Below are 19,449 nucleotides of genomic sequence, written 5' to 3'. Positions count from 1 at the left end.
GTGTCTTGGGCAGAGACATTCAGAGCTCTGAGCTCCATGTTTAGACCCAATGTCTTGGGCAGAGACATTCAGAGCTCTGAGCTCCATGATTAGACATGGGAACCAAATCCTCTCAAGGCAAGAGCAAGGGGACATCAACCCCTGACTGTCCTCTGCAGCCACTCCTCCAGAGGCTGAGCCGTGCCCAGGCAGCTCTGGCAGCCCAGGCCATGAGGGATGAGTACCTGGAGGTGCTGGAGCTCGTTGGTGTTGCTCTCACACTGGGCCTGCATGTCCTTCATCTGCGACTCGTGCTTCTGCTGCTGGTGCAGCCGCTCTGCTTTCTGCCTCTTCTCCTCCTGCAGGGCAAACTGCCAGAGGGAAAAGCAGTGTGTAGGCAGCATTGCCCTGCTCTCTGGGGCTGCCTGAGAGACCAGCCCAGCTCCCATCACTGCACAGCAGAGAGGGAATTTGTGTTGCTTCCCAACACAAGTCACGACGGAGGCAGCGCCGAAAACCACACGCGACACCACAAAACAGAGCCCTCCAACCCAGCAGTAACTTAAACTCTGGAAAGAGCAGTTTGGGAAAATGCAGCTTTCTGCCCCTCACCAAGCCCAGCCTCAGCTCCTGGTGCCTTTTCAGGCCCTGACCTGTTTGATCTTCTCCCTCTGCTCGGAGGCGCTGCCGCTGGAGTGGATGTGGAGGCTCTTCTTGTACATGGCCATGCGGGTCTTGCCCTCGCTGCGCTGGATTTTGGGCAGCCGGGCCCTCTCCTGCTGCTGCCTCACCTTCAGCTGCTCCAGCATGCGCTGGTTGTAGCGCTGCATCTGCTCCCTCTCCTGCAGGCACACGGGGCTCAGAGGGAGGGACACCTCCCCAGAGCCCCGAGCAGAACAGGGACAGCTGCAGGGCAGATTTGGGAGTAGCCTGGAGGTGGCTGGTGACACTCCAGAGGGATGAGAGGGGATGGCAAGGACTGAACATGCTGGGAAAGCAGAGGAGAAGGGGCTGGAAGTTCCAGTCTTCACTCCACGCTCTGGGAATCAACCATGCCAAATCCTGGGCAGAGGCAGATTTCCAGAAAAGCCCCCCCCAGAATTCCCAACTTGCACATTAAATGCACACAACACAGAGCACACGTCCCAGGCAAGAAGGCTTCATTGCCTTCTTGGCACCAGCTGTACTCTGGTCCTTTTTCACTAATAATGACCAAGCCCTTTGACTCCCAACCCACCCTCAGAATTGTAGAATTCACAGAATTCATAGAATTGCAGAATATTCTGAGTTGGAAGGGACCCACAAGGATCAAGTCCAGACCGAATGGCCCACATAGGATTGAACACACAGCCTTGGTGATTTCCCTCCTTTCAGCCTGGAAAGGAAACGCCCAAGGACTCTTTGCTGACCCACACCAGGGTGGGAAGGTGCAAAGCCTTCACCTTCTCGTGCTTCCGGAGCAGCTCGTGCCTCTGGAGGAAATACTGGTCCTTCAGCTGCTGCTTGATGAGCTGGTGCTTCTCCTGCTGCTGACGCTCTTCCAGATCCCAGATGGAAGCTTCCCGGTCTGTGGGGAGAAGAAGGAGCAGGAGATCACCCACCCTGGCCTCCCATCCTGGTCACACAAAGTGTCCCAAGCTCGAGAGACCTCTGTGCACACCAACAGCGCAGCAGATGTCGGGGGTGATCATTCACCTCCTGTTTTCCACAAGAGAGACTGATTGCAAACCATATTGGAACCTGATTTCTTGCAGTTATGAAGCCTAATTGGTTCATATTTGTAAAGCACTTTGAAGATTAAAGCACTAAGTATTATTATTGTTAAACATTTAGACAGGACCTGGCAAGGCTGGTTTTTTCCACATCCCATCCTGCCAGCTTGCAGCTCTGTCACAGCATCTGCTGTGTGGGAAGAGCCAGGGCTGGATAAAGCCATGGCTGCAGCACTCCCTCCCCTCCCTCACAGCCTTTGCCACCCACCTCTCATCAGCTGCTGCTTCTTGTTGAGGCACTCACGCTCCTTGTCACAGATCTCTCTTTTGTTCTGGGCAATGATGTTCTTCATGGCCTGCTCCAGGTCCTCCTTCTGCTTGGCCAAAAACTCCTGTTCCTGTTAACAAACCAGCAGTGCCACCATGAGCTCTCCTGCTGCTGCAGCTTGGGAAGCAGCTGCTGGTGTTTCAGAACCTGCCAGTCCCTCCAGCAGGAGGGATGCATTATTCCACTGCACATTTCCCAGGCTTGGAACTGGGGGCATCTTCCCTGAGTCTCACCATGGTTTGTTTTTTCTGGGTGAAGTCATCCATCTTCGCCTTCAGGTTCCCTTTGCGCTGCTGCCGCGGCAGCTTCTCAACCTCGTTCTTCACCTGTGGGGAGGAAATGAAATTTCCCTGCAGGGCACTTTGGGACAGGAGCAACCCTACCTCCAGTCACTGAACGGCTCAGTGAATCACCCAAAAGGACCTCAGGAATCACCCCAAACCAAAACCACGTCAGGAATCACCCAAGAGCGCCTCAGGAATCACCCAGAAAACTTCAGGAATCACGCAAAACCACCTCAGGAACCACCCAAAAGGCCCTCAGGAACCACCCAAAACCACCTGAGGAACCACCCAAAAGCAAGACTTTCCTCATAAAACACCAACTGCTTTCCTCTCGAGTTCTGCCACGAGAAATGCTGAACTTCCCAGGAAGAAAGAAGTGCAGGACATCACCTTCCCTCCCTCCCATCCCCAGTTTTCACCTCCTTCTTCATCTGCTTGAGCTGCTTCAGGAAGTGGGCATGGTCACGCTCCTGCTCCAGGCAGAGCAGGAACAGGAACCACCCAAAAGCATCTCAGGAATCACCCAAGAGCCTCTCAAGAACCACCCAAAATCAAGACTTTCCCCATAAAACACCAACTGCTTTCCTCTCGAGTTCTGCCACGAGCAATGCCGATCACCTTCCCTCCCTCCCATCCCAAATTTTCACCTCCTTCTTCATCTGCTTGAGCTGCTCCAGGAAGCGGGCGTGGTCACGCTCCTGCTCCAGGCAGAGCAGGAACAGGAACCACCCAAAAGGCTCTCAAGAATAACCCAAAAGCACCTCAGGAATCACCCAAAAGCACCTCAGGAATTACCCAAAAGCACCTCAGGAACCACCCAAAAGCACCTCAGGAATCACCCAAGATCATCTCAAGAACCACCCAAAATCAAGACTTTTCCCATAAAACACCAACTGCTTTCCTCTCGAGTTCTGCCATGAGGAATGCTGAACTTCCCAGGAAGAAAGAGGTGCAGGACATCACCTTTCCTCCCTCCCATCCCAAATTTTCACCTCCTTCTTCATCTGCTTGAGCTGCTCCAGGAAGCGGGCGTGGTCGCGCTCCTGCTCCAGGCAGAGCAGGAACAGGAACCACCCAAAAGCACCTCAGGAATCACCCAAAAGGCACCTCAGGAACCACCCAAAAAGCTCTCAAGAATCACCCAAAAGCACCTCAGGAATCACCCAAGACCATCTCAAGAACCACCCAAAATCTAGACTTTCCCCATAAAACACCAACTGCTTTCCTCTCAAGTTCTGCCACGAGAAACGCTGAACTTCCCAGGAAGAAAGAGGTGCAGGACATCACCTTCCCTCCCTCCCATCCCAAATTTTCACCTCCTTCTTCATCTGCTTGAGCTGCTCCAGGAAGCGGGCATGGTCACGCTCCTGCTCCAGGCAGAGCAGGAACAGGAATCACCCAAAAGGCTCTCAAGAATAACCCAAAAAGCACCTCAGGAATCACCCAAAAGCACCTCAGGAACCACCCAAAAGCACCTCAGGAATCACCCAAGATCATCTCAAGAACCACCCAAAGTCAAGACTTTTCCCATAAAACACCAACTGCTTTCCTCTCAAGTTCTGCCACGAGAAATGCTGAACTTCCCAGGAAAAAAGAGGTGCAGAACATCATCTTCCCTCCCATCCCAAATTTTCACTTCCTTCGTCTGCTTGAGCTGCTTCAGGAAGTGTACATGGTCATGCTTCTGCTCCAGGCAGAGCAGGAACAGGAACCCCAAAAGCACCTCAGGAATCACCCAAGAGCATCTCAAGAACCACCCAAAGTCAAGACTTTTCCCATAAAACACCAACTGCTTTCCTCTCGAGTTCTGCCACGAGCAATGCCGATCACCTTCCCTCCCTCCCATCCCAAATTTTCACTTCCTTCTTCATCTGCTTGAGCTGCTCCAGGAAGCGGGCGTGGTCACGCTCCTGCTCCAGGCAGAGCAGGAACAGGAACCACCCAAAAGGCTCTCAAGAATAACCCAAAAGCACCTCAGGAATCACCCAAGAGCACCTCAGGAACCACCCAAAAGCACCTCAGGAATCACCCAAGACCTTCTCAAGAACCACCCAAAATCAAGACTTTTCCCATAAAACACCAACTGCTTTCCTCTCGAGTTCTGCCACGAGAAATGCTGAACTTCTCAGGAAGAAAGAGGTGCAGGACATCACCTTCCCTCCCTCCCATCCCAAATTTTCACCTCCTTCTTCATCTGCTTGAGCTGCTCCAGGAAGCGGGCGTGGTCATGCTCCTGCTCCAGGCAGAGCAGGAACAGGAATCACCCAAAAGGCTCTCAAGAATAACCCAAAAGCACCTCAAGAATCACCCAAAACCACCTCAGGAACCACCCAAAAGGACCTCAGGAATCACCCAAGACCATCTCAAGAACCACCCAAAGTCAAGACTTTTCCCATAAAACACCAACTGCTTTCCTCTCGAGTTCTGCCATGAGGAATGCTGAACTTCCCAGGAAGAAAGAGGTGCAGGACATCACCTTCCCTGCCTCCCCTCCCCAGTTTTCACCTCCTTCTTCATCTGCTTGAGCTGCTCCAGGAAGTGGGCATGGTCACGCTCCTGCTCCAGGCAGAGCAGGAACAGGAACCACCCAAAAGGCTCTCAAGAATCACCCAAAAGCACCTCAGGAACCACCCAAAAGCACCTCAGGAACCACCCAAAAGCACCTCAGGAATCACCCAAAAGCACCTCACGAATCACCCAAAAGCACCTCAGGAACCACCCAAAAGCACCTCAGGAATCACCCAAGACCTTCTCAAGAACCACCCAAAGTCAAGACTTTCCCCATAAAACACCAACTGCTTTCCTCTCGAGTTCTGCCACGAGAAACGCTGAACTTCCCAGGAAGAAAGAGGTGCAGGACATCACCTTCCCTCCCTCCCATCCCAAATTTTCACCTCCTTCTTCATCTGCTTGAGCTGCTCCAGGAAGCGGGCGTGGTCGCGCTCCTGCTCCAGGCGGATGCGCTTGGCCTCCTCGCGCCGCCGCAGGCTGTGCTCCTGCTCCATCCTCTCGATCTGCTGCTTCTGCTGCCTCTCCAGGTTCTCCAGCTCCGTGTCGTAGAACTTCTTCTTTGCCTGCCCAGGAAAGGTTAGGGGTAGGGTTAGGGGTAGGGTTAGGGTTAGGGCTAGGGTTAGGGTTAGGGTTAGGGTTAGGGTTAGGGGTAGGGTTAGGGTTAGGGTTAGGGTTAGGGTTAGGGTTAGGGTTAGGGGTAGGGTTAGGGTTAGGGTTAGGGTTAGGGTTAGGGTTAGGGTTCCCGCTTCGTTGCCTTCCAAAAGCTTAAAAGGAAAAGTGGAAAGAGAAAAAAAATAAAAGGGGGCAGGGGGTTGTTCCTGCTTGGGTTGAGCCTCTTTAGAGAGGAGGGAAACTTCCAGCCAACACCTCACAAGGTTTGGAGCTCTGTGCTCCAACACTGAGCCTCTTTAGAGAGGAGGGAAACTTCCAACCAACACCTCACAAGGTTTGGAGCTCTGTGCTCCAACACTGCCCTCGTGCCATGGAAGGAGAAGATCTTTAAGGTCCCTCCAACAATTCTGTGATTAGCTACAATGTTTTGCTTCAACAGAAGGGACCAGGTGTGTGAGGCCAGTTCATTCAATTTACTCTCATAGCCTTGCCACATTTCCTGCTGTCACACTCAGGCCGTGCTGCTTTCTTATTTTAGGTTTTTTTTTTTCCCTGTGAATTACAGCAGCACTATAAACTATTTCTCACAGTAGCCATGAACAGACATAAAAGAAAAGATCATTAAAGAGAAAAAGTCCAGAACAACCCTTTCCCTGCTACACCCTGCCAGGCAGAGGCTGCCAGTGCTTCCCAGGGTGCTTAATGCCCACAAAACCTCCATCCTCCATCCATGCTTCACATCCCAAAGGGGTTCCTGTGGTGCCCAAGGCCGTTACAACCCGGAGAGCATCCCCGTGTGGGGCACCTGCAGAGGAGTTGGGTTCCCAGCTGATTCCCTGCCCTCCTACCATCATCTCCTGCTCGAAGCGCCGCAGCATCTGCTCCTGCTGCAGCTGGTGTTTGCTGTTCAGCTGGGCCTGGTTCCTGTGCTCCTCCTTCTGCAGGAGACGCAGCTCCCGCAGCTCCTGGCGCCTGCAGAGGGGCAGGGTGGGCAGGGGGACACAGAGATGCAGGGTCAGGCAAGCTCAGAGGGATGCCATGGGCAGATCCACAAGCAGAGCATTTCAGCAGGGAGTGGAAGCTGCACCCCACAGCACCCTGGGCTGCTCTGAGCTGGGCAGGAGGGAGATCCCAGCTGCCTGATGTGCTCCAGGCGCTGGGACTCCGCAGGAAGCAGGATGCTGCTCATGGGAACTGCTGGAAAAGCCCCAGCTCCCACAGGTAAGGCCCTTCAGCATTCACAGCTTCCCAAACGAGCCTGGCAAGGCTCCTGAGGTGGTTCTGGTGTCCCCCAGCAGCCCAAATCCCCATTGTGCCAGCTGGGTTAGTGCTCACTGCTCCTCAAGTCCCAAGCTGGACTGCTCTGGCCCGGCCTCTGTGCTCTGTATCCATTCTTATTCACACCTGGGTGGCAAAAAGGGCAGTTTTCCCAAATTCTGACCCATCTGCGATGACATTGCATCCCTCCCCCCCTCCAGCTCACCAGTAAATGAGCTCTGCTAATGAGCTTTTACATAAATCTGATATTGGGGCTGAGGAATAAGGCAGCCACAGGGACATAGTGTTTAGGACAAATTATCCTCTCAGGGAGTCCCTGAGAGCAGCATGAGGGAGCCAGGAATTGGGCATCAAATGAAACAATTTGTATTTTAATAATTTTAAGGGCCTTTTCATTTCAGTGCTAGAAACAGCAGCTCCTCTTTCTGAGGACAAGTCAGGGAGGTTTGAAAGCTGTAAGATCTGCAAAGGAGTCATCAAGGAGGGAGGATGCACCCATGAATATTAAATAATGCTCCAGGAGTTTACAACTCCCTTGGCCATTCTGTTAATGAAGTCTGAGGAGATTTGAGAACAAAAGGGAGAGGAACATCTTGAGAAGATTTCTGAGCTAATTTCCACTGAGCCAGGCATCTGCAGCCCTGGGGACACATTCAGTCATCCCCAGAGGACAGAGCCAGCCACAACAACCCTCCCCTTGTCACAGTCTTGCTGCATCCTGAGCTGAACCCCTCCTTCCCCTGTCCAAGTGGGACCAAGAAGAAGACAAGAGGACTTCAGCTCACCCCTGGATTAGCTCACAGAGAGGAAAATGCTGCCCTCCCTCCATCCCGGTGCCCCACTTGCCTGAGGAACCTCATTTCTTCATCCTTCTTCTCGTCCTCACTGATGATCTTGGAGGTGGTGACACTCACCTCCACCCCGTCCACCACGAACTTGCGGGTGCGTTTCAGGGTCTTCTTCTGCAGCCGGGAGTCCTGGGGTGGGAGGGAGGAGAGGAGAGCCCTGAAGCAGCTCCCCAGGGCTGCAACAGCTGCACTGGAGCCCTCAGAGCAATTCTAGTGCTTGTTATTCATGAGGAACGTACAGAAGGAAACCACATGGAGCTCAAACCATCGGTGAATTTGGAGATCCAGGCTGGCTACCAAACCACGGAGCAGCGGGACTTCCACCCTGAAGAAACCTGACCCACCTCCCAAAGACCCTTCCTCACCTTCCTCACCTGGCTTACTCCCTGAAAAACCCAAAAAACTCCTGTCCCCTTCTAAAGGACCAACTCAGAGAGCAAATCTCTGTGTGGCAGCGTATTCCTCCTCCTCAAGGATTCCAGGTGTCCTGGAAAGGAGGAGGAGGAGGAAATTCCTGTGCAAAAGCATCACATTTCCAATCATTAGGGATTGCAGGCTGCTCTGGGGGACGTTGGCTCTCCAGCTCCCAGCAGGAGGTGGGGAGGGTTTTGCCAAGAAAGGTTTTTAGGCACGTTTCTGTGCCGGGAAGTTCTCACTCATGCAGGCAATGTGACAAAGATCTTGTGCAACACATCCCTCTGCCCCCTCAGGTCACAACATTTCTTCTCCTGGAGCTCAGCAAATACCATCCCCGTTATTTTGCCTCTTCCTCGAAGCCCTGCTGACTTGGCAGCTCCAGGTGAAGCATTCCCAGCCTCCAGGAAGCTTTAGCCAAAGCCCAGAAGCCTGGGAGGTCTTTGTGCAGTCCCTGCTGGCACAAACCAGGGCAGCTGGAGGGCAGGTTGGGAAAAATGAGAGGCACAAGCCCAGATGAACTTTTCCCTGGGATCAGGTGTGCTGAGGAAGAGCAGCAGAGTGATGGACTATGGATAAAGTTTAGGAAGCCCTCTTTGGGGTTCCACCCTTGAGCAAGGACAAGTCAGGCTCGTGGTGTGGTTACTGCACCCAAAATAGACACAAGACACCAGACTTCCCCTAAATTTCAGTGGCCTGGCACAGGAGAGGACACATGAACCTTCAGCAGCTCCACCAAGAGCTCCTCCTTCACCTGAGGACATGCCACATCCCCCTGGCACAGCTCAACCCAGCTGTGAATGCTGCGCTGGCCTGAGCCCAGCTGGGACAGGCAGCATGGAAAACAAACCCTGGAAAGCTTTCCCTGGGGAAGGGTTCCTCCCTCTGGCACCACTCTCACCTTGAGGGAGATGGAGCCGCTCTCCCTGTTGAGGGACAGGTCAGCAGACATGGAGATGGTGAGGTCCATGCTCTCGGAGGCCGAAGTGCTGCCAGAATCTGAGTCCCTTTTGGAGTGGGGCAATGGCCCCAGGGGCTCCAGGCTTCCATTGGCCAGCTTCTCCTCGCTGAAGTTCTCCAGGAAAACGCTCTCTGGTCGCTCCACCATGCTCTTCCTCTCCACCATGCTCTTCCTCTCTCCAAGACTCTTCCTCTCCTCGTTGTTCTTCCCCTCCCCAATGCTCTTCCTCTCCTCAAGGCTCTTCCCCTCCCCAAGGCTCTTCCTTTCCTCAGTGCTCTTCCTCTCCTCAGTGCTCTTCCTCTCCTCCCTGCCTGGCCTGGGCTCCTTGCTCCCCTCCGTTGAGTTTCCCAAATGTCCTGGCTGCAGGATGATGTCCGGCTTGTCCTGGGTGGCCGAGGAGGCCGAGCTGGGTTTTGTGGAGTGGCTGCTCTCCAGTTTGTCACTGTCACTGCTCACCCCTTTATCTGAGGCTTTGTGGCTCTGGCCCTCCGTGGTGTCCTTGCCAGTCCCCATGGAGCCGTTCAGGGCTTTGGGCAAGGACGAGTCCGGGGGTTTCTCCCCATCAAAGCTCAGCTGGCTCACCTCAGAGGGGTCCCTCTTGTGCTTCCCAGGGGGCTGCAAAGACAGGCAAGGGCAGATGTTGGGCTTGGCAGCACCACTCAACACAACTGCAAGGGCTGCAAGGCACAGCAAGGTCACCCTGAACTAAACTGGGAGGGAATGTCCCTTTTAGGACTCCTGCCCTGGGATGCTTCCATCTTTCCCCAGGTTTGTGGCCCTAAGGGTCCTGGGGGGAAGGAAGAGGAGCAATGAAAAATTAAACCTGCACATCCTTAAGAGGCAGATGAGGAATTTGCACACCAAACTCCTTTTCCCCTGGCTAACTCCACTGTGGATGAGCCACTTGCCTTTGTGACAGAGGAGGGAGGTTGAGACATGTCCCCAAGCAGCTCTGAGATGTCCCCTGCAAAGAGCCAAGCCCAGGGGCAGACCTGCCCAGCTCCCTCCTCGGGCTGCTGGCTTTGCTTCCACTCAGCTTCTCCAGTCTGCACCAGGGCTTACTTTCCTCTTCTTTTCCCTTCTCCTTTTGTTTTTTAACCACTTTTCATGAGCCCCTCCTGTGAGTGGGCACTGGGCCACCCCCCAGCACCACTGCTTCTCCACGCCCTTGGCAGCCACCAAAACCCAGCCCCTCCCCGGCCGATCAACCACTTCCCCTCCACCTGATGTGACCCAAAACAGTTTTGGGAAGCTGAAAAAATCCCCAGGTTCTTTCTCCCCAGCAGAGCCACCGTGGTGCAGCTGCTCACCGAGGCAGACTCCGAGGAGTCATCCTCCTCTGCTTCATCCCGGCTGTCCTCGATCTCCTCCATCACCTCAGCCTTGGCCTCGGCCACCAGCTCCCGCAGGGCCCTGTTGCTGGTGACCTTGCTGACAAAGGGATGCTGAAAACCAAGCACAGTGAAAATGTCAGGGGGCCAAAGTCACACCTTGTGAGCCCAAGGATGGCTTCTGGCTTTCAAAGACCTGAGGGGGTGGTTCCTTGCAGTGTCACTGGGATTTACCCCCAGAGGAATTCACAGGAGAGAGGTTGGCTGAGGTTCAGGGCACACTGAAACTCAGGTGCTCCCCAAAGCTGCTTTATGGCAGCAATTCCCCCCAAAAAGCAGCAGGACAAGGGACATCTGCCCACAGAATGTCACCGGGAGCAGTCTGCAGGATCCGTGGGAGCAAAGAGAGCCTGGGGGGAGGTTTAATTGGAATGGGGCTGGAATCACTCAGAGCTCACAGCACTGGGATCACACTGCTCCCAGCACTGGGATCACTCAGTGCTCCCAGCACTGGGGTCACACTGCTCACAGCACTGGGATCACTCAGAGCTCACAGCACTGGGATCACTCAGAGCTCACAGCACTGGGATCACACTGCTCCCAGCACTGGGATCACACTGCTCACAGCACTGGGATCACTCACTGCTCCCAACACTGGGATCACTCAGTGCTCACAGCACTGGGATCACACTGCTCACAGCACTGGGATCACACTGCTCCCAGCACTGGGGTCACTCAGTGCTCCCAGCACTGGGGTCACACTGCTCTCAGCACTGGGGTCACACTGCTCACAGCACTGGGATCACTCACTGCTCCCAGCACTGGGATCACACTGCTCACAGCACTGGGGTCACACTGCTCCCAGCACTGGGATCACTCAGTGCTCACAGCTCTGGGATCACTCAGAGCTCACAGCACTGGGATCACTCAGTGCTCACAGCACTGGGATCACACTGCTCACAGCACTGGGATCACACTGCTCACAGCACTGGGATCACTCAGAGCTCACAGCACTGGGATCACTCAGAGCTCACAGCACTGGGATCACACTGCTCTCAGCACTGGGATCACACTGCTCACAGCACTGGGGTCACACTGCTCTCAGCACTGGGATCACTCAGAACTCACAGCACTGGGATCACACTGCTCTCAGCACTGGGATCACACTGCTCACAGCACTGGGATCACACTGCTCACAGCACTGGGATCACACTGCTCACAGCACTGGGATCACTCAGAGCTCACAGCACTGGAATCACTCAGTGCTCCCAGCACTGGGATCACACTGCTCACAGCACTGGGATCACACTGCTCACAGCACTGGGATCACACTGCTCCCAGCACTGGGATCACACTGCTCACAGCACTGGGATCACACTGCTCTCAGCACTGGGATCACTCAGTGCTCACAGCACTGGGATCACTCAGAGCTCACAGCACTGGGATCACTCAGTGCTCCCAGCACTGGGATCACACTGCTCACAGCACTGGGGTCACACTGCTCACAGCACTGGGGTCACACTGCTCACAGCACTGGGGTCACACTGCTCACAGCACTGGGATCACACTGCTCCCAGCACTGGGATCACTCAGAGCTCACAGCACTGGGATCACTCAGAGCTCACAGCACTGGGATCACACTGCTCACAGCACTGGGATCACACTGCTCACAGTGGGATCACACTGCTCACAGCACTGGGATCACACTGCTCACAGCACTGGGATCACACTGCTCCCAGCACTGGGATCACACTGCTCACAGCACTGGGATCACACTGCTCTCAGCACTGGGATCACTCAGTGCTCACAGCACTGGGATCACTCAGTGCTCACAGCACTGGGATCACACTGCTCACAGCACTGGGATCACACTGCTCACAGCACTGGGATCACTCAGTGCTCACAGCACTGGGATCACACTGCTCTCAGCACTGGGATCACTCAGTGCTCACAGCACTGGGATCACACTGCTCACAGCACTGGGATCACACTGCTCACAGCACTGGGATCACACTGCTCACAGAGCTGGTGCTGAGCTGCACCAAAGGCAGGGGAGTCCCTGGGCTCTGTGCACACACTGCAGCCAGCAGGGAACAGCAGCTTCCAGTTCTTGCTGTGATTTTGGGAAGGGACAGGAGGAAAGGAATTGAATTTCAGTCAGGGCTAACCAAGCACAGCCCAAGCTGGCTGCCACAGGGGCGTTCACAGGAGCTGCTTCTGTGTCCACGGGGGCTCTGCAGGTTGCTCCAAAGGGGAAAACATTGCTGATCCTTTTTGGAGAGTTTTAATGGCTGAAAAGTGCTATGAACTTTCTAAACAAGACAGAAATAACCTGAATCCAGTCTGGGGTCACTGGTCTGGTCCCTACCTCCAGCAGCTGGGCAGCACTGGGCCGGCTCTCTGGGTTCTTGTCCAGCGCCTTCTTCAGGAAATCTCTGAACTCCAGGGACCTTAAAACACAGCTGGTGGTGAGAAATTCAGCACAGGAAAGGCCTCAAATAGCAGAGGGATCAGCTTGATCCCTCAGCAGGTTCTGGCCCAGCTTGCAACTGGCCATAATCAGCATTTTGCTCCCATGGGAAACCCAGTGCTCAGTAATTCTGATTATTGGTAGGACAAGCAGCAACAGGGCCAGGTCAGGGACCAGGTTTTGCCTTTTCCTGTGCTGGCAGCAGGTGGTGGGGACTGAGCCCAGCCCCTGTGCCCCAGGCACGGGCAGAGGCAGGGCAGGACACAGCAGCTGTCCCCCAAGGGGAGCCCTTGGCAGCAGGAGGTGCTGGGGACAAGGAGCCACCCCCAGAGCCCCAGTGGGCAGGGGTGGCTGTGAAGGAGCAGGAGCCCCATAGGAGGGCACCCTCAGCCTGCAGAGTGCAGCTCTGAGCTGCAGAGCATGGCCCTGCTGTCACTCCTGGGCAGCTCCAGAGCAGCTCCCACCCTGCCTGCTGCCTGTGACAATGACTGTGACAGCTGTGACAGCAGGGCTCTGCCTGTCCTTTGCTGCTGGCTGACCTGCAGCAGCTTTTATGATCTAGAAATAAGTAAATTACTAAAATAAATAAATAAATTAAAAGTAGCTAGCTGGTTTTCTTTAAATTAACAGGCTAGTTCTCTTTTACGTGCAGAAATGGCTTTCCAGACTTCAGGGAGAGCAGCTCTGGAGCTCTTGGCCATCTCCAGCTTTAGAGAAAGATCTGCCTTTCATACACACGGGTTGTTTTGAGAGCAGCCAAGGGGTCCCCCCGGTTTTGGGGGGTCTGTGGGTGAGCAGCAGCTCTCCCTGTGCTGCCTGGACACTGTGAGCACAGCGTGAGCATCCTGCCCTCAGCCAGCAGTGCCTTCCCAGCCCCCTGCACGCAGCTGGAGCACAGCTAAACCCCTCCCCAAATGAAAGAGAACTGCTCAAACCAACTGGTTTTCCCCGTGTGTGAGCTGGGGGTGCTCCCTGGGCTGCCCCCTCACCATTTGGAGGGGCAGCTGAGCGTGGGCGGGTCGGACTTGGCGATCTTCAGCAGGACCCTCATGGGGTTGAGCTCATGGTGGGGGGGCTCAATCTGGGCCATCTCGATCAGGGTGATCCCCAGGGACCAGATGTCAGCCTTGTAGTCGTAGGGAGTGTCCTTCATGGTCTCACACATCACCACCTCCGGGGCCATCCTGCGAGGGGCAGAGCGGGGCCAGGGTGACGCCTGGCAGCAGCAGTTAAATCCACAAATAACCCACAGAGCTGCACAAAACACAGCTGTCCCCCCCCAGAGCTGCAGAAAGCACAGCTTTCCCCCTCAGCTCCGGGTTTCAGAAGCAGCAGCATCTTTTCCACGGGGTGCAGCCCCCTCCCTCCTCCCCAGAAAACCCCCAGGCCGTTGACATCTGGCGCGGATGTTGCCTCAGAGCATCAATTAATCCCTGCAATTCCACTCCTCCAGCAAGCTGGGTGATTTAGAGGTTGTGTTTCTGGGGCAGGGACTCGTTCCCATGGGCTTGGAGTGGCTTCAAAGCTCATCTCAGCCCCGGGGTGGGGGGAGCAGGGAGAGCACACTCGTGTGACCCTCGCTCCAAGCCTGGGGCACCGTGACCCCTCTGCAGCACACAGGCTGCTCACAGCTCTGCTCAGGCAAGGAAAAGCCCTGAATGGGCAGAAAATGGCCCAGAGCCCTCATTCAGATCCTCCCACCCTAGGGAGCGTGGTCAATGCACCCCAAAGCTTCAGAGCAAAGCTGACTTTCAGGAGTGAAGCCCTTCATCAACAGGGGACTCACCAGTACGGGGTCCCAATGAAGGAATCTCGCTTCTGCAAGGTTTTCATGTTCTTGGCAGACACCCCAAAGTCAGCTGCAAAGAGCAGTAATGTTAGAGGCTGGAGGAAAGCTGAAAAGGCCTTCTGAGCTAGCACACTTGGCTGAGACACAGCCTGGAAAGCAAACAACACACACTGGAGGCAAGAACATGATGCCACGGGCTGTGTCCTCCGAGCTGAGCGTCAGGAATTCAGCTTGGTTTGGGGTACATGACCCCCAGGATTTTCCTCTCCCATGCACTATAAACCAGGCACAACAACCCCTCCTGCCAAACCTTACACGTCTGTGAGGAAATGGAGCTCTTTTCTGCAAACAACTCCAGCTCCATGGCAGATTTCAGGATTATTTCCTAGCAAAAAGCCTGATTTTTAGAGCAGAAAAACCAGAGTGCTGTTACATTCCTCCACAGCAGATTTCAGGATTATTTCCTAGCAAAAAGCCTGATTTTAGAGCAGAAAACCCAAACTGCTGCCCCATTCCTTCTCTCCCAGCCACTGCAAGATGCCTCTCCCTGATTTTGTCCCTTCTGAGCTCAACCCAAGTTAAATTGCTCAGACCTGCAGGGGGTACTGAGCCCACCCCAGGCAGGTTTGCTCTCTGGGACAGCCCTGGTGGCAGCTGGAGGAGCTGTCACCCATGCCCAGCCTGAGCTCAGGGTGTCCTGCAGACAATTCCACCCTGTCCTCCCCCAGCAGCTCGCTGGGTGCCAATTTAACCGCAGAGCAGAGCGAGCTGGCAAAGGAGCCCTTGGCAAGGCTGCCCCTGTCACCACCAAAGCTGCTGTGCAGATAAGAGGAATCCTTCCAGCTCCCAGCCCTGCCAACTGGCACCCTGCTCAGGGTGCTCAAAATGCACAGAAATTGGGTTCAGAGAGGAATCAAACAAACTCAGGGAAGGAAAATCCATCGGGGGCCCGAGCTGGCTGTGCCCCGGGGGCTGCAGCTCCATTTGCCTTGCCCTGGAACAAAACCTTCCCCTCCTGGTGCTGCTGCTCCTCCTGCAGCAGAGGAGCATCCCTCAATCCCAACACACATTTAGGTGTGGTATTTTATGGGGTCCCCCGTGGCAGGAAGGAATTTATCTGACTCCATGTTCTCAGAAGGCTAATTTATTATTTTGTGATATTATATTCTCTTAAGAATGCTGTACTAAACTGTACTAAAGAATAGAAAAAGGATGCAGACAGAAGGCTACAAAGAATGACAATGAAAACCTGTGACTGCTGCCAGAGTCCCAACACAGCTGGCTGTGATTGGTCATTAAGTCAAAACAATTCACCAAACAATCCCCTGTGGGTAAACAATGGCCAAACACATTCCAGAGCAGCAAAACACAGGAGAAGCAAACCAGGTAATTTTTGTTCTCATTGTTCTCTGAGGCTTCTCAGCTTCCCAGGAGAGAAATCCTGGGCAAGGGATTTTTCAGAAAATATCACAGTGACACTGAGGGACACCCAAACCCTACAAGAGGAGCATCCCTCAGTCCCAAGACACTCAGGGACACCCAAACCCTGCAAGAGGAGCATCCCTCAGTCCCAACACACTCTGGGACACCCAAACCCTACAAGAGGAGCATCCCTCAGTCCCAACACACTCAGGGACACCCAAACCCTACCAGAGGAGCATCCCTCAGTCCCAAGACACTCAGGGACACCCAAACCCTACAAGAGGAGCATCCCTCAATCCCAACACACTCTGGGACACCCAAACCCTACAAGAGGAGCATCCCTCAGTCCCAACACACTCAGGGACACCCAAACCCTACAAGAGGAGCATCCCTCAGTCCCAACACACTCTGGGACACCCAAACCCTACAAGAGGAGCATCCCTCAGTCCCAAGACACTCAGGGACACCCAAACCCTACCAGAGGAGCATCCCTCAGTCCCAAGACACTCAGGGACACCCAAACCCTGCAAGAGGAGCATCCCTCAATCCCAACACACTCTGGGACACCCAAACCCTACAAGAGGAGCATCCCTCAGTCCCAACACACTCAGGGACACCCAAACCCTACAGGAGGAGCATCCCTCAGTCCCAACACACTCAGGGACACCCAAACCCTACCAGAGGAGCATCCCTCAGTCCCAACACACTCAGGGACACCCAAACCCTACAAGAGGAGCATCCCTCAATCCCAACACACTCAGGGACACCCAAACCCTACCAGAGGAGCATCCCTCAGTCCCAAGACACTCAGGGACACCCAAACCCTGCAAGAGGAGCATCCCTCAGTCCCAACACACTCAGGGACACCCAAACCCTGCAAGAGGAGCATCCCTCAGTCCCAAGACACTCAGGGACACCCAAACCCTACAAGAGGAGCATCCCTCAGTCCCAACACACTCAGGGACACCCAAACCCCACAAGAGGAGCATCCCTCAATCCCAACACACTCAGGGACACCCAAACCCCACAAGAGGAGCATCCCTCAGTCCCAACACACTCTGGGACACCCAAACCCTACAAGAGGAGCATCCCTCAGTCCCAACACACTCTGGGACACCCAAACCCTACAAATCCAGCTCCAGCTGTCCCTGGGCGTGGTGCCAGGGACTGACTCACCCAGCTTGATGTCCCCATCCTGGGTGAGGAGCACGTTGCCAGCCTTCAGGTCCCTGTGGATGATCCTTTTGCTGTGCAGGTAGTGCAGAGCTTCCAACATCTGGCGGCAGATCACCTGGATCTGGGGCTCAGTCAGGCCCCGCTCCAGCTCTGCAGGGAGGGACAGGGGGCTCAGGCAGGACAGGGACCAAGGGATGCTCACCTGAGCAGCAGGAAGGGCCAGGTTACCCAGCAGGGCATGGCAAAGCCCCTGTCCCTGTGTCAGAGCAGCAGGAGATGATGGAAATCAGCTTGTAAAGGTGATTTATCCCTAAGCAGCACTTGCAGCAGGATTTCCACCTCTTGGAGCTGCTGGCTCCTTGCTCCCTCCTGGGAATGCTCGCTGGAACAGTGAGGGGATGAGGAGGGGGAGCCACAAGTGCTTGGGGTGGGCCCAGAACTGCAAATTCCCTGAAAATCTGGGAGGAGACCCGCTGGGTCTCAGCTGCTGTGAGAGCAGGGAGCTGCACTGGGCTCAGACACAGCCATGAAGCCCAGCAGCCCTCACTGCCCAGGGAAAGGGGAACCAGGGACTGGTCCCTGCTGTGGGGGCACAGTGCAGCCCCCAAACATCCCCAGGGACACAGCACTCCCCAAGGAACAGGATTTCAATGCTCAGCAGGGCATTCCTACCCACTGCTCTGGGCTGGGCTGTTGGGTAGCACCAGTGCCAGAGTTCAAGGAGTGTCTGGACACTCTCAGGCAGTGATGGCACTCCTGAGGCTGTCCTGTGCAGGGTCAGGAGCTGGATTCTGGGTGTCCCTCCCAGCTCAGGATGCTCTGTGATTCAGTGGTTCCATTTCTGGTGCTCCCAGGGACAGGAGTGACCTCCCTGCTGGGCCACCTCCACCAGGCCAGGGTGACAGCTCTGCAGAGCATCACCCCTGCAGATGGCCAGCATCCCTGGGCTGCCCTGCCCCCCTCAGCAGGGCCTCTGCAGTGCAGATCCCCCCTCCAGCAGGGCTCAGGCAGCACCAGCTGGGGCTGATGGAGGGACCCCAGCAACTGGGACAGATGTTTGCTCAGAGCAAGGATCTTAACCACAGCTGGGGCTGCTGGCTCAGCCACTCTGTTCCTCCTTCCCTCACCAATATCTCCCCTGCTCTGGGAAAAGCTGATGGTTTTCACCCTCCATCTGGCAGAAAGAAGTGCCAGAGGGCCACAAGTTTTGTACATAAGATTTTGAAGGGCAAACCCAAGGTGGGGATAGGGATTGGGGGGGGTGGGACAGGCAGCATTCAGCACTTCTGGAATTCTGGGATTTACTAATTCTGAATTCACTAATTCTGGGAGCATTCCTGAGCTCCAGCTCCTCCTCACCCTCACTCAGGGGTCACAGAGCTCCAGCCAGGCTGCTCTCTCATGGTTTTCTATGCTGGCCCTGCCAGGCCCTCCAGAGGGGAGCCACAAATGCTCAGGAGCATTTTTGTGTCCCAAGAGATGGGTAAGACCCCACAGGGAAGGCATCACTCCCTCCAGCACTTCAGGAAAGGTATTTCTGCACGCAGTGATTTGGAGCAACTTTAAAGGAGTTCCTAAAAGGAGGGAGGAGGTCTAAGGGCTGAGTCAAAGGTGATAAATTTGGAAATCAAAAGCAAGTGAGGCCTTTGGAAGGATGAGGGCTGACAAGGAGTAACCCCCAGGCAGATGTGGCTCTGTCCCAGGGCTCTGGCAAGGTGATGTCAGAGCGTCACCTCTGCTGTGCAGATGTCACCCCAGGGGCACCCCCAGAGGGGCTGTGCCAGCAGCCAGGGCTCTCTCGGGGTGCAGCCACCCAGCCCTGCTCCCAGCAGCTCTCTCAGTGTGGGAGGGAGGAGCTGGAACAGGGGAGATGGCTGGGATTGCTGCAAACAGAGCTCTGTGCTCACCCGATGGCCGATACCACACGGGGAGCTCAGCAAGAACATCTGGGGAAATTGCACCCAGCTTCAACATCTCAGCCCTGCTGGGAGCTGTGGGAAGGGGATCCCCGTGCCCCCAGCAGAAATACTGAAATTCAGCTTTCCCTGCAGCCAGACTCTCCCTTCTCCCCACCTCTGATCTGCTGATCCCAGCAGCAATCACAAAAGGACACTAAAGCAGCTCCAGATCTCCCCCAGGGCTGCCACAGCTTCTGCTCAGGGGATGAAAACAGCCCTGAGCCCCGGGAGAGAAAGGGCAGCCGTGGCAGCCGTGCCTGCCACCTGTCTGAGGTGCTCCAGGTGCCAGGGGCTGGGAGAGCCCAGTGGGCACAGCTGCACTCACCCAGCATCGTGGCATCCACGGCCCCGCCCGGGCAGAACTCGATCATGATCT

At 55.1% G+C, this 19,449-nt stretch overlaps 1 protein-coding gene across 1 annotated transcript in view; it reads right to left on the bottom strand.

Annotated features, from left to right (window-relative positions):
- Positions 1 to 19,449, bottom strand: part of STK10 (serine/threonine kinase 10) — a 46,133-nt gene that overhangs the window by 3,260 nt on the left and 23,424 nt on the right. Inside the window, exons 3-17 of the mRNA XM_059859848.1 lie at positions 19,399 to 19,447; positions 17,116 to 17,265; positions 14,515 to 14,587; positions 13,718 to 13,912; positions 12,627 to 12,708; positions 10,238 to 10,372; positions 8,868 to 9,542; positions 7,551 to 7,681; positions 6,275 to 6,398; positions 5,198 to 5,377; positions 2,253 to 2,345; positions 1,960 to 2,089; positions 1,422 to 1,546; positions 633 to 821; positions 225 to 350 (exon numbers count right to left, since the gene is read on the bottom strand). Coding sequence (XP_059715831.1) covers positions 225 to 350; positions 633 to 821; positions 1,422 to 1,546; positions 1,960 to 2,089; positions 2,253 to 2,345; positions 5,198 to 5,377; positions 6,275 to 6,398; positions 7,551 to 7,681; positions 8,868 to 9,542; positions 10,238 to 10,372; positions 12,627 to 12,708; positions 13,718 to 13,912; positions 14,515 to 14,587; positions 17,116 to 17,265; positions 19,399 to 19,447 — 2,457 coding nt within the window. The remainder of the gene's footprint in view (positions 1 to 224; positions 351 to 632; positions 822 to 1,421; positions 1,547 to 1,959; positions 2,090 to 2,252; positions 2,346 to 5,197; positions 5,378 to 6,274; positions 6,399 to 7,550; positions 7,682 to 8,867; positions 9,543 to 10,237; positions 10,373 to 12,626; positions 12,709 to 13,717; positions 13,913 to 14,514; positions 14,588 to 17,115; positions 17,266 to 19,398; positions 19,448 to 19,449) is intronic.

This window comes from Haemorhous mexicanus, chromosome 15 (genome assembly GCF_027477595.1).
Source record: "Haemorhous mexicanus isolate bHaeMex1 chromosome 15, bHaeMex1.pri, whole genome shotgun sequence".
Lineage (NCBI taxonomy): Eukaryota > Metazoa > Chordata > Aves > Passeriformes > Fringillidae > Haemorhous > Haemorhous mexicanus.
Note: the sequence above shows the minus strand (reverse complement) of the source record. Positions and strands in the feature narration are given on the sequence as shown.